The sequence below is a fragment of the Ylistrum balloti genome, unplaced genomic scaffold (assembly GCF_031769215.1).
Source record: "Ylistrum balloti isolate Yb309-2 unplaced genomic scaffold, AGI_CSIRO_Ybal_v1 Utg369954, whole genome shotgun sequence".
Lineage (NCBI taxonomy): Eukaryota > Metazoa > Mollusca > Bivalvia > Pectinida > Pectinidae > Ylistrum > Ylistrum balloti.
Window position 1 is genome coordinate 792107 of NW_026782055.1, and position 15236 is coordinate 807342.

General features: G+C 42.9%; 1 protein-coding gene across 3 annotated transcripts in view; it reads right to left on the reverse strand.

The window, feature by feature from the left end:
• LOC132547394 (probable E3 ubiquitin-protein ligase HERC4) overlaps positions 1–15236 on the reverse strand; it is a 48665-nt gene that overhangs the window by 21104 nt on the left and 12325 nt on the right. For all 3 annotated transcript variants that reach the window (XM_060211151.1, XM_060211152.1, XM_060211153.1), the window contains exons 7-14: positions 13783–13874; positions 10954–11084; positions 10421–10658; positions 9810–9934; positions 3214–3270; positions 2932–3040; positions 1999–2185; positions 914–963 (exon numbers count right to left, since the gene is read on the reverse strand). In XM_060211151.1, the coding sequence (XP_060067134.1) occupies positions 914–963; positions 1999–2185; positions 2932–3040; positions 3214–3270; positions 9810–9934; positions 10421–10658; positions 10954–11084; positions 13783–13874 (989 nt within the window). The remainder of the gene's footprint in view (positions 1–913; positions 964–1998; positions 2186–2931; positions 3041–3213; positions 3271–9809; positions 9935–10420; positions 10659–10953; positions 11085–13782; positions 13875–15236) is intronic.

The window sequence follows — 15236 nt, forward strand, 5'->3', positions numbered from 1 at the left end:
GACAAAGTTCATGGACAGACACACACCACCAGATGAAGTATTGTCTAAAGAAAACTCAGACAAAGTTCATGGACAGACACACACCACCAGATGAAGTATTGTCTAAAGAAAACTCAGACAAAGTTCATGGACAGACACACACCACCAGATGAAGTATTGTCTAAAGAAAACTCAGACAAAGTTCATGGACAGACACACACCACCAGATGAAGTATTGTCTAAAGAAAACTCAGACAAAGTTCATGGACAGACACACACCACCAGATGAAGTATTGTCTAAAGAAAACTCAGACAAAGTTCATGGACAGACACACACCACCAGATGAAGTATTGTCTAAAGAAAACTCAGACAAAGTTCATGGACAGACACACACCACCAGATGAAGTATTGTCTAAAGAAAACTCAGACAAAGTTCATGGACAGACACACACCACCAGATGAAGTATTGTCTAAAGAAAACTCAGACAAAGTTCATGGACAGACACACACCACCAGATGAAGTATTGTCTAAAGAAATCTCAGACAAAGTTCATGGACAGACACATACCACCAGATGAAGTATTGTCTAGAGAAATCTCAGACAAAGTTCATGGACAGACACACACCACCAGATGAAGTATTGTCTAAAGAAAACTCAGACAAAGTTCATGGACAGACACACACCACCAGATGAAGTATTGTCTAGAGAAATCTCAGACAAAGTTCATGGACAGACACACACCACCAGATGAAGTATTGTCTAAAGAAATCTCAGACAAAGTTCATGGACAGACACATACCACCAGATGAAGTATTGTCTAGAGAAATCTCAGACAAAGTTCATGGACAAATGCAAAACAGATGAATAGTAATCTGAATAGACCGTCATTTTAATAGTCTTAATATAACTTGCGTGTGAAAAGTTATACTTACATACACAATCTTACTAAAAAATGAATTCTTTAATCTTGACCACCAAATATCTGTAAAGAAAATTATTCATCCTTTATCAATGGATCCCAACATGTTTATCAGGTTTATCATGTGATAAATATTTACCACAAAGGGTGGTCATATGGTGCAGTGGTCAAATATTGGTATTTCCCAGGTACTCCAGTTTCCTTCCACATGCCAACATGTTACCACATGTTTATCATCTGATAAAGTTTTACCACATGTTCATCATCTGATAAAGTTTTACCACAGGTTTATCATTTTATAAAGTTTTACCACATGTTTATCATCTGATAAAGTTTTACCACAGGTTTATCATCTGATAAAGTTTTACCACATGTTCATCATCTGATAAAGTTTTACCACATGTTTATCATCTGATAAAGTTTTACCACAGGTTTATCATTTGATAAAGTTTTAGCACATGTTTATCATCTGATAAAGTTTTACCACATGTTCATCATCTGATAAAGTTTTACCACATGTTTATCATCTGATAAAGTTTTACCACAGGTTTAGCATTTGATAAAGTTTTACCACAGGTTTATCATCTGATAAAGTTTTACCACATGTTTATCATCTGATAAAGTTTTACAGGTTTAGCATTTGATAAAGTTTTGTTTATCATCTGATAAAGTTTTACCACATGTTTATCATCTGATAAAGTTTTACCACAGGTTTATCATTTGATAAAGTTTTACCACATGTTCATCATCTGATAAAGTTTTACCACATGTTTATCATCTGATAAAGTTTTACCACATGTTTATCATCTGATAAAGTTTTACCACAGGTTTATCATCTGATAAAGTTTTACCACATGTTCATCATCTGATAAAGTTTTACCACATGTTTATCATCTGATAAAGTTTTACCACATGTTTATCATCTGATAAAGTTTTACCACATGTTTATCACCTGATAATGTTGTTCTCCATGTCAATCATTTGATTCAGCTTTACTTATACAAAACTTGGATTGATATAAGAGGAAGAATAGACATATCTTATATTTCACTATCAATAAAGATAATCATGGTGATATATGTGTGAGAACAAACATACCTAATACTTTAGATGCTGCCTTATCTAGGCTCATTATACACTTGCCAAAGGGTGCAATAAGCGTCAAATAGTGTTTTGGCAGATCAAACAGGTGAAACTCAGTCAGGATGAGGTAGAGCCGCAAGGCTTCCACATCAGGTGGGGACGGAGGTAGTGAAGACAGCAATCTGGTTATCGCTAGAGTTATCTACAGAGAAAATAAAAAGATACATTAAACAACCCTCTTCTATACAACACAAGTCACTTTGACCTTCCTTTATACAACAAAGTTTCCCTCATCCAATCATCATGAATCAATGATGGATATTAAGATATAAAGATATAAAGATATAAAGCGTCCTTTGCACAAGGTGGGCTGAAAAAACAATGATGGATCTGTATTGTCAATCTGCTACTTGCTCAATGATAAATATGATTCCAACATGCCTCAAGCCAAATAACATGGCACTAGGCCTCTTAGTTCATACACATCTGACCTATCTGACCCCATTCATTGTAGAATATAAAAAGAATGTAAACACCATTGTGGGTTATAACAAAAATGCCCACCAGTATAACCCTAACTTCAGTGTGGGGTATAAAAAGAATGTCCACACCATTGTGGGTTATAACAAAAATGCCCACCAGTATAACCCTAACTTCAGTGTGGGGTATAAAAAGAATGTCCACACCATTGTGGGTTATAACAAAAATGCCCACCTGTATAACCCTAACTTCAGTGTGGGGTATAAAAAGAATGTCCACACCATTATGGGTTATAACAAAAATGCCCACCAGTATAACCCTAACTTCAGTGTGGGGTATAAAAAGAATGTCCACACCATTGTGGGTTATAACAAAAATGCCCACCTGTATAACCCTAACTTCAGTGTGGGGTATAAAAAGAATGTCAACCACTGCATCATAACATAGTGTCATTGAATTTTGTTTTACCTTCTGTATCACAGTTGTATTTTTGGACATTCCCAGTTTGTGCATACACTCCCTGACCAAAGTCATGTCTACCCCAGGATTTTTACTGCTGCAGCCATAGTGTTCCTGTCTGAAAACATTTAAAAATAGTGTTAAGACCTGTTCACAAATACTCTTTATATATCACTCTGCCACAGTTTTACTTCACAGAAATCAATACAGACATAGTGTTCAGGTTTGTGAGTATACAAAATCATCACCAACAACATTGCTACAGTAACTGTTTAAAAAGGAAATACTCACTCTAATAGGAATGATGCATTCAAGCAGGATGCAGTAGAAAATATTTTTACCACTTCACTGTAATAAAGATGTAAGATTTTGTGTCAGATTATGTAAATCAACAGTCCAAATGAAGTATGACACGCAATAAAGTTCATTCACTCTTAACAATGCGACACATAATATTGTACAAGGGAAAAAATCATCCAAGTATTTTTAAACTTTGCAGAAAACTTTCCATTTTCATTCAGTGTTATTAAATTCATCTTAAAATACATCAAAAAACATATCAGCCTTTACTTCAAATTACAACCCAACTAATATTTTCATCTTATGGAAAGAAGAACAAACCCGACGAAGTGTAATGACACCACAGGAGATGTTCCCCTGTATGCAGTAAATAAAAGTACTTTTTCATTTCAGTAATAATTACCATAACTTTAGTATGCAAATATGGTACCTACACCCATCTTTGTATCCCAAAAACAAAAGATTCAAAAATCCCGCCCTCCCTACGACCATGAGCCTTCACGTCATGAACATAGAGTTATTTCCCTTCTTCTTATCTTTATGGCTACCGGAGCTGGCGGACGTGCTATATTCAGCTGAGTGCCTTCCTTTTCTTTTAGCTTAAGTCTAGCTTATAGCCGATTATTTATATATCGGTTTATTGCTTTAACCCATCGTTAACTGTAACAGTCTTTGCAGACGTTTATTTAGTTAATATATCCTGCTTTTAGGCCTTAATCGGCCGGCCTTTGTTCGGCCTTTGTTCGGCCATTTTGCTATACTCCACGCACCGAGCGCGTATCTACGTGTTTTGCGCTGTTCGGTTTTTTCGTGAAGTTTTTTCGCTTTTTATCGGTCGTATTATTTATTCGACCGTATATTTTGCTTTGCTTTTTTACGTTTCGTTAGCTTTTGCTTTCGTTCGTATTTGTTTGTTGGAGTTGTGTTTTTTCACTCCATTTATTTTTGTTACGTTTATTTGTATTAATAACTGTTGTTATTTGATTATTTATTTCGTAACAATTATGGATTCAGGGATGCGTCGTGGTTCAGCACATGGGTGTTCTCACTTCTACGGAGAGCAGGACCCCCATGATGCCTGTCCCTTATGCCGACCTTGCAGCGAGGCCTCGCCGTGCGAACTTTGTTTGCACGCCGGGTCCGCTGTAAAGGCTCCCCTACCCAGTCGGCGAACTTCTCGCCGGAAGAGGGATTCGTCCTCATCTTCCGGTAAGAGAGGTAAGCCATCCAGGTTTTCTACCCCCGGCCCTGAGCCGAGGGGTGAGGTTGTCACTGCTGGGGGTGTTCTCACACTGAGCTCCGCCCTCGAGCAGGGGGTGGCTCCCCCTGTCCAGGCGCGTCCTGGTATAGGGGGGGAGCAACCCGACCCTGACTCGGCGAAGTCTAGGGTCGAATCGGCCGGTAGCTCTCGACAGCCGGCGGTGCTACCGTCGGAAAGGGACTTCCGGTCACAGGTCTCTGAGTCTTTCAGGGACCTCGGCACGCCAGGTGGCGTCGTTGGTGGGGGCCGCCCTGACGCCGGACCGGTACCCTCGGGTATGGGGTCAGGGGTCACTGATTTTTTGTCAGGGTTGTCAGTGGCTACGGGGATTAGTGACACTGAGTTCACTAATCCTAGTGTCAGTGCGGGGCCTGGGTTCCTACCCTCACAGGTCTCTGGATCTGGGGCTTTTCGCTCTAGTCCAGATTTTCCGGTGCAAGGTTTCCCAGGGGGTTTCCCCCAGGGATTTGGGGCCCCAGGTCAGGCTTCCGGTTTCCGGTCGCCTTTTCCCCCGGGCTCGGGGTGTAGGGGTGCCTGCGGGCACTCAATCCCGGGCCGCCCAGGCCAACCTGCGGATGGTCATGGGTACCAACAGTTACCCAGCTGTTACGGGCTCGGCCCGTACATGGCTGGGTTTCCACCTGGTGGGAGTGGAGGTTCATCCTGGTCCTTTGGACAGGGTGTCCAGCCCCAGGCTCAGGCAGGCCAATTTGGTCAGTTCTGGGGTCACTCCCAGCCCGCGGGACTGTTCCCATTCCCTCAGGGGTTTGGGTTCAACCCCATGGGTCTTCCTTCATGGAACCCTTGGGGTATGGTCTCTCCCTCTAGGAGACGTTTTAGCAGTGCTGAATCCCCCCAACGCTCTGCTACTTCGGGGGCCGTTTCGGCCGGTCCTAAAAAGGTTCACCGGACATTTAGGACTTCCGCCTCCCGCGCGGACTCGTCGGTCTCCTGTCCTCAGGGGTTGGCTTCTAAGCCTACAGCTTCGGCTGTTAGACGTTCTACGTCTAAACGCCGTATAGAGGAGTCCCCCTCTCCAGAGAGGTCTCCTCTGGCGGCCCCTGTTCCTCCCAGGGCGACTTCGGTCGCTAGCGAGGAGGAGATGGACGCTGAGGGCGTGGGCTTGGCAGAGGATGACGATGTTATCCATCTGTCTCCTGGGTGCTCGGCGATTGATCCGTCCGAGTCATCGGCAGATGACCCTTCCGACCAGGAGGGTTCCCAGGAGGTAGGGAGCTCCGAGATTGCTGAAACCGAGGCTCAGCATGTTCTTTCGGGGATGCGGGCCCTATGGGCCGACATTTCTCGGATTCTCGGAGCGGAGGTTTGCCCACCCCCTTCTGCATCATCGGTGCCCGAGTCCACCACCCTTCTAGGTTCTTTGGTGGCTCCTTGGGCTTCTGTGCGTACTGATCAGACTCTGCCAGAAGGCACCATTGTGTCTTCGGCTCTGGCCACCGCCCGGGCACGGGTTTTGGAGAAGAATTCTTCATCTGCCCACACCCCAGGTTTTGCCGGTCTGCAGCTCGGTGTTGGCGATTTGTCAGAGGCTTCTACCGCTGACTACGCTACACATGACGGGCAACTGGCCTCTCAACCAGCAAAGCTGGAGTCGAGGGAGTTGGCTGCCTGGCCCAGCAAATCGGTGGACCAGGTGGTGCTCGATGCTAAAGAGCACCACAGGATGGAGAGGATGTTTCGCCTTTCCATCCAAGTTCTGTCTTACATAGACTTCCTGACTGTGAGTCTATACAAGGTATCCGACTTGCCTGAGGGTCGGGTAGGCCGACATTCAGGACAGGCTTACAGCTGCCCTGAACGCGGCGTTGAGGGCATCGGCAGCCTTACAGGTCTCCCTGCTCGCCAATGTCGTGTTGGCTAGGCGATTTTCAATCTTAAAAAATCGCCCAGTCGAGGAACCTTATCTTTCCCGTCTATTGACTGCCCCCTTCACTGGCTCTACCCTGTTCGGGAGAGCTCTCCCTTCTGTCCAGAAGGATATGAAGGAGGACTCGGTCGCCTCAGCACTCTTGGTGAAGAGGTTTCATTCCGAGAAGGCCAGCGCCTCGCAGGGGTCAGCGCCTCCCAAGAAGAGGGCTAAGTTTTCGGCTGGGCAGGCGTCTGCCCAACCCAAATCGCAGCCACACTTAAAGGGCAATAAGGGGAAAGGTAAGAAGGGTAAGAAACCTCCTGGGGGCAAGAAGAAGGGCTCCTGACTCTTTCTTCTCCTTGACTGAGACAGAAGAAGTCCAGAGAGTGGTGCCCGATCATAGATCTCAGTGTCTTCAACAGGCACGTAGATTCTCCTCACTTCAAGATGGAGACCCCACGGGGCATCATGGCCTTCGTGAGGGACGGGATGTGGGCAACTTCAGTAGATCTGAAGGATGCCTATTTCCATATCCCCATCAAGAAATTGGTATGGAAGTTCCTCCGTTTCACGTGCAACGGCAAGGTCTTCCAATTCCAGGCCATGCCCTTCGGGCTGACGACAGCTCCCTTGGTGTTCACCAAGCTGCTGCAGGTAGTCGTGGGATTCCTTCACTCTCGCGGAATAGACGTCCACATCTATTTCGACGACTCCCTCATGCTTCACAGGGTGAGGGAATCGTTAGTGAAGGATACCCGGCTGGTCCTGAAAGTCTTGCTCAGAGTCGGCTTCATTCCTTCCAGAGAGAAGTCAGAGGTTTCCCCATCTCAGGACTTTGTCTTCCTGGGGAATCGTTTCGATACGGTTCTGAGCATAGCCCTACCACCGGTGGAGAAGTTCGAGAAGGCCAGGGCTCTAGCTCTGTCCTTCATCGAACGGTCGCAGGTCCAGGTGCGTTGGTTCCTCAGTTTTCTGGGGTATCTCAACGCCCTGGCAGATGTGGTCCCCCTAGGGAGACTTCACATCAGACCTCTCCAGATGTTCCTCCTGTCCAACTGGGTTCCGTCATCCAGGAAGTGGGAGGCCTGGATAACTCTCACTCAGTCGGTCAGGGAGTTCGCTCGCTGGTGGACCATTCGGGAGAATGTTCTCCGCGGGGTTCCTCTGACCAAGCCTGTCCCCTCTATGACCCTGTTCACGGATGCTTCCATGACAGGATGGGGAGCTTACCTCAACGGCCATTGTCGCTCGGGGGAGTGGTCTGGGGATCAGCTCTCGGAGCACATCAACGTGCTCGAGATGAGGACAGACCTTTTGGCACTGCAATCCTTTCGGGGATTCCTGCAGTCCAAGGCGATTTGTGTGGCTACCGACAACTCTACAGTTGCCGCGTATCTGGAGAGACAAGGGGGCACCAGGTCTCACGTCCTGTGTGCCCTCTCCATCCACATCCTTCTTCTCTGTCAGGAGATGCAATTGTCCATTACGGTCAAGCATCTTCCGGGCAGGTTGAATGTGTTGGCGGATACCCTCTCCAGGCGCTGCCAACCGGTGTTGACCGAATGGCAGCTGTGTCCCTCTGTCTTCCGGGGAATTTGTCAGGTGTGGGACAGACCTTTGATAGATCTGTTTGCCACTTCTCTGAACAATCAGCTGCCAACCTTCGTCTCTCCGGTCCCAGATCCGAAGACTTGGGCTGTGGACGCCCTTTCTCTGGACTGGGACGGGATGCATGCTTATGCATTCCCTCCCTTCAACCTGCATCACTGCTCCTTATTTCTGATAGCCCCCCTGTGGCCGAGGCAGCCTTGGTTTCCGGAGCTCTTGTCGTTTCTGGTGGAGGAGCCACTAGCTCTCCCCACCAGACCGAATCTCCTGCGTCAGCCTCGGTCCAGGACGACACACTCTCGACCAGAGGGGGGGGGGGGCTCCAGATCCCGTCTGTTTTTGCCTATCAAACAGGGACAGCGAGACATCTCCTCCCCGTCGGTGTCTTGGGTATGCCTATCAAAAGTATGCTTATGAGCACTCTGATGACCAGGCTCGGGCGAGGGTGAGAGTCGGGTCTAGGTAAGGGCCCTCGCTGCGTCCTGGGCCCTTCTTAATGGGTCCTCCTTTCAGGAGGTCATGTCTGCTGCCTTCTGGCGGGGCAGGGATATGTTTACAGATTTTTATCTGAGATCCCTGGCTTCCCACTCAGAAGGTTTGTATTCTTTGGGACCTCTGGTGGTTGCACAGTCTGTGGCTGTGCCCCCTGTTAGCCCCGGGGCTCGTCTTTTCCGTTCGGCGGCACGTGGGTTACCTGCTCACGGGGAGGTTGCCCCTCCTTCTTCTATGCACTCTGTACCATGTTCAGTTGTGCTAGATGGGCTGCCTGGCTGCTAGTCACCACTACGGTAAGACGAATTCGCATACTAAAGTTATGGTAATTATTACTGAAATAAAATTGAGGTTTTTTAATGTAAAACCAATTTTCATGAGGTAATACTTACCATAACTTTATGGAGTCCCACCCTATCCTCCCCTCTTCCTATCTGCCTGACTGCCCCTCTGCGGGTGCCCCATAAAGGCTAAGAGGAAGGGAGATAACTCTATGTTCATGACGTGAAGGCTCATGGTCGTAGGGAGGGCGGGATTTTTGAATCTTTTGTTTTTGGGATACAAAGATGGGTGTAGGTACCATATTTGCATACTAAAGTTATGGTAAGTATTACCTCATGAAAATTGGTTTTACATTAAAAAACCTCAAATCCGTTAAATCTAAATTCATATCAGTAACAACGTTTCAGACAATCAGGACATCAAAATATTCAGCCAATCATGACATTCAAATATTCAGCCAATCATGATATTCATATATTCAGCCAAGCAGGACATTCATATATTCAGCCAATCATGACATTCATATATTCAGCCAATCATGACATTTATATATTCAGCCATCCATGACATTCAAATATTCAGCTAAAACAGCTACTCCCAACAAGCATATGGTAAGTTATCAATGTTTTAACTTGTTTGTCCAAAAGTTCAATGAAATTGAGTTCCCCTATACACTACACTAAAATTGTCATCACCAGGATAATAATACACCCTACAGGTACTGATCTTAAACAACAAATTGAAATCTGCATTACAAATGGTGGTTTATTGTAATTGGAAGTGTTGTTGTAACTATAATCACTCTGAACCCCTGCACACATATCCACTGCCAAGACTAAATCCTGACTAACAGAGACCTGTATTCAATCATTTTGTTTCATTTAATGCAGTTTTATATGTCATCCTCCATCACACCAAGGGTCAGGTCTCATAACGTTCATATTTGGAATTGTATCTAGAAACTTTACAACTTCTCCTTTTACAATAAACCTCAAGATGTTATAGACTAAATCATTTTGACCAATCAAACCCCTGTGATCAGTTAAGTGAGTTTCGATAATATTATCAACATACTCAAAGAAAACTAATGGATTGTCATCTTCTTCAAGCTTTGATATTCTTGTAATCATTTCTGGTGTAAGGCGAGCTATCTGTGTGGTGGGCTCATGTTCTCTGTAATCTGTAGGTCCAACATCACTCTAAAAATAACAAAATACACAATCTAAAAATAACAAAATACACAAGAGATTTCTAAGGCATCTTGGAGCTCACCATTCTTTGATCTTAATTTGGTTTTTAACAGTTGGATCATTCCCTACCTTCTTTTCTTCATTTTCGCTCTGCAGGATATCAAATTCGAGAATTCCTCTTAAGAAATAGTGATAATAATCTTTGACTGTTAAATCAAGATGGTCTTCCAATCTCTGTTTTTCTTATCAACCCAAAAATCTATAGGGCACGGCTAATGACCTAGAGGAACCTTCATATAATATTTGAGAAAGATTCAACCAGTACTTCTCAAGACATGAAAATAACAAATTTTGACTGTCAAAAGCCAAGATGGCCATTGGTCTGCCATTTTGTTTTCAGATCAGTTTCTAAAAGAACTGCTAAACTAGGGAACAAGGTGAGTTCATAGATGAAATTTGAGAATGATTCATCAAACTCTGAATAGCGATATTTACCGATGGAAAAGCAGCGATGATAAAACAGTGGTCACCGCCAGCATACAATTCCTTGACTAGTAATGGTTGGTCATGGTCCATCACGTCTGAGCATTTTCCCTCTGCTGAAATGAATGCTCCCTGTACAGGGAAGGGAATGGTTTTATTGCCAGGAACTCCAATTCCTAGTTGTCCACTTCCACCTAGACCAAAAGCATACACTCTCCCACTGTTAGGTACGTAGGACAAGGTATGCCGTCTGTAACAAACAATTCCACAAGATTGACTCATCTTCAGCATCTGAACGATCTAGTGTTTGGAAATCAGATCAAGTAACTTTCTGATTCAGGTGAATGGGTGAATAGTGCCACAATATCAGATAATTAGGATATATAAACAGTACCACAGAGTCAGAGTTCTCAACAACCCTATTATGTAAATTTTGATGAGCAACATGGCGCAATGTTTAAATGAATTACTCATCAAATATGAAGTGTTTAGGAGACAAGAAAAGAATCAAGAATGATTGACTACTACCGAACAGAGATATGTACCTGCCACAGGCAATCTGTGTGACTTTACTCCCCATGAGCTCAACAACTTTCTTCGGCAGGATTTCATTGTCGGTGGAGTTGTGACCAAGCTGTCCATACCCGCCAGCACCAAATGTGAAAACGCCACCTTCCTGTATACATAAGCATATCAATAAAATATCTCAGTTTTAAAAACACTAAAATTAAATCCAATGGATACTGTCACGTTCGCATGTAATTATTTGTATAGATTTTTCTATGATTCGTCTGTTCTTATACATAAGTCCGTATGGCACGAGTGTAAGTACGGCTAAAACGGAAGTGCACGTGCGGAATTTGGCGAGCGTCACTACAGGTAAGGTATGCCGATATTAATGGCTGTGTAGTGTTTACCTGTAGTCAATTTTTCCGATTCTCATGGATACAGGCACGGAATACAGACTGTGGTGAGTAACTAATATTGTTACATCTCTTTCTCTTTACTAATTGTCTGTTAGAGTGTCTTATTTTCCGGAAAAAATGTATTTCTAATATATATATATCTTAGCGTGCGGTCCAATCAAGCGTAGCAATTTATTAGAGTTGTAAGCGTGTATGTTTTGTTGATATATTAATATTTCCATGTTTTGATCGCTGAAGTCTTGATATTATGTTTATCATATGTCATTTGTAGTATATAGTAGGGCTTAAATGATAACTTTTGTATTAATGTCCCTGTACAGGTGAACTATAGTCCACTGAGTATCGCCGGTTTAAAAAAAGTATGGAAGCCTTTAGTCGCCATATGCGTTACTTTGTTTGTCAAAATTATAGCGTAAGCATGGACCACCGCACGACTTTGCTTGAGAATCAAAGCAAATATTGTGTATTTATTCCCATATGGAATGAATAATTAGGTATTTAACGTATGTAGTGTACTTTGTATGGACGATATGTTGTCATTTTTGTGATGGTTATCGGAGTGAATGTTTGTGTGTATTGTTTGTTGTTTAAGCTTTCCATGCCAGAGTGAGAGTCTACAAATACGCCTATCTGGACCTGAGGAACCACAGCTTCGGCAACGGGGCCGGTCATAGACCTAGGTCAGCCACAGGAAGATTGTTGGTCGGTACAGTCGGGTCAAGGCACTGATGGCATTTTCATCGCCGTAGAGAATCTCCGTCGTAGGGAGACATGTCCTCAACTGTCGGGGATAGTTTGGAGCACACTATCTAGGTGGTAGAGCATACACTACGTCTCTGGTGTTGTATGTGGTGGGGAAGGCTTGGAAGTCCCCCTGATAGACACCCGTGTGGAACTCTTGTTCATGGGAGCCTCAGCTGGGCTGCGGTTCAGCTGCTACCTTGTTTCTTGTTGTGTAAAGGACTTAGATGTATTCTGTGACCGTGTTGTGCCGTGCTGTGTTGGACGTCTTTTTGGAACTTTGTGTGCTTGTTAGAGGAAGTGAGAGTGAGTGTGGATGTGATTTAGTGTGATTATATACTTGTATGTAATAAATTGTGATTGTTTTCTATACAATATTTTGAGTTCTTGCTTTCTTGCCGAAACATCTTAATCTGACGCTTGTCCTACGTTACATAATGTATACATAAGCATATCAATAAAATATCTCAGTTTTAAAAACACTAAAATTAAATCCAATGGATACCTTCCTGTATACATAAGCATATCAATAAAATATCTCAGTTTTAAAAACACTATAATTAAATCCAATGAATACCTTCCTGTATACATAAGCATATCAATAAAATATCTCAGTTTTAAAAACACTAAAATTAAATCCAATGAATACCTTCCTGTATACATAAGCATATCAATAAAATATCAGTTTTAAAAACACTAAAATTAAATCCAATGAATACCTTCCTGTATACATAAGCATATCAATAAAATATCTCAGTTTTAAAAACACTATAATTAAATCCAATGAATACCTTCCTGTATACATAAGCATATCAATAAAATATCTCAGTTTTAAAAACACTATAATTAAATCCAATGAATACCTTCCTGTATACATAAGCATATCAATAAAATATCTCAGTTTTAAAAACACTATAATTAAATCCAATGGATTTTTTCAAGATATATATTGAATTTTCATTGTTTGTAAATATTAGCGTTGAAGTGATTACAAACCAGTTCAAAACTGAACACATGTAATTTTGTTCATGTTTAATTCATTGTTTAGCTCTACTGTATCTGATTCTAAATTCTTACAAGGTCCTATTCAGTCATGTGTCTTTTGTATAATCTTTTGCCATAACAAGTGCAAAGTGGCATAAAGACATTCTAAAATTACTTTCATATTTTTGGAGAATATTGTTAAAGTAAATGATATATTGTTTTTAATTAAAAGGTATTGTTCTTTATGTCAAAGAGTTCAAATGTCAAATGGGTTACTACCCTATCTGTATGTAATTGAAATCTTGAATGTAATGGTAAATAATTTCCACAATTTTGACAGCCCTCTACCCTTTTTTTACTTTCAGGTCAATTAGGCTATTGGTATTCCTGGAAAAATGTCAAAAGGTCAAAAGTTAGAAGGTTACAGACAGGAATAGAAATATTGCAATAAGTCATTTCAGCCTTCAGTTGGAGTGACACAAAATGGTGCCAACTATAGGAGCACTGTCAAACCACCATAAGTTTACCAAACACACACAGGTATACAAAAGTGGAGATGTTAGTCAGGTGGCATAGGACCAGTAATTAGCACATGATAAAAAATAATCTGATTTTCCTACATTGATACCTGATTGTAGCGAATGTATAGCTTTTTTTCTTTGATATGCTTTAAATTGGATTTTATAGGAAAGGAGGACAGTAGACTGTGTAAGTGGTAAGTACCTGTGTTAAAACAGCAGTATGGTCAGCCCCACAACATATATACTTCACTCTCTGACCTCTTAATGATTTACACAGCATCGGATGAGACTGATCTGCAATAAATAAAACATGTATGTAATAAATCAATATTGAAATATTATCGCTGTTAATAATGAACGCCCCAATACTTACAAGAGAGGTACTGCCATAGGTCAGCCAGAAGTACACCAGACTAAGTAAATAAGGTAAAGATCAGAGGTGTGTAGTTTGATCCCTACCTGGGATTGTTTGTGTTTCTCAGGTAAAGATCAGAGGTGTGTAGTTTGATCCCTACCTGGAATGGTCTGTGTTTCTCAGGTAAAGATCAGAGGTGTGTAGTTTGATCCCTACCTGGAATGGTCTGTGTTTCTCAGGTAAAGATCAGAGGTGTGTAGTTTGATCCCTACCTGGAATGGTCTGTGTTTCTCAGGTAAAGATCAGAGGTGTGTAGTTTGATCCTTACCTGGAATGGTCTGTGTTTCTCAGGTAAAGATCAGAGGTGTGTAGTTTAATCCCTACCTGGGATGGTTTGTGTTTCTCAGGTAAAGATCAGAGGTGTGTAGTTTGATCCCTACCTGTGATGGTTTTTGTTTCCTAGGTCAAGATCAGAAGTGTGTAGTTTGATCCCTACCTGGGATGGTCTGTGTTCCTCAGGTAAAGATCAGAGGTGTGTAGTTTGATCCCTACCTGGGATGGTCTGTGTTCCTCAGGTGAAGATCAGAGGTGTGTAGTTTGATCCCTGCCTGGGATGGTTTGTGTTTCTCAGGTAAAGATCAGAGGTGTGTGGTTTGATCCCTGCCTGGAATGGTTTGTGTTTCTCAGGTAAAGATCAGAGGTGTGTAGTTTGATCCCTACCTGGGATGGTCTGTGTTCCTCAGGTGAAGATCAGAGGTGTGTAGTTTGATCCCTGCCTGGGATGGTTTGTGTTTCTCAGGTAAAGATCAGAGGTGTGTGGTTTGATCCCTGCCTGGAATGGTTTGTGTTTCTCAGGTAAAGATCAGAGGTGTGTAGTTTGATCCCTACCTGGAATGGTCTGTGTTCCTCAGGTAAAGATCAGAGGTGTGTAGTTTGATCCCTACCTGGAATGGTCTGTGTTCCTCAGGTAAAGATCAGAGGTGTGTAGTTTGATCTCTACCTGGGATGGTTTGTGTTCCTCAGGTAAAGATCAGAGGTGTTTAGTTTGATCCCTACCTGTGATGGTTTTTGTTTCCTGGGTCAAGATCAGAGGTGTGTAGTTTGATCCCTACCTGGGATGGTCTGTGTTTCTCAGGTAAAGATCAGAGGTGTGTAGTTTGATCCTTACCTGGAATGGTCTGTGTTCCTCAGGTCAAGATCAGAGGTGTGTAGTTTGATCCCTACCTGGGATGGTCTGTGTTCCTCAGGTAAAGATCAGAGGTGTGTAGTTTGATCCTTACCTGGAATGGTCTGTGTTCCTC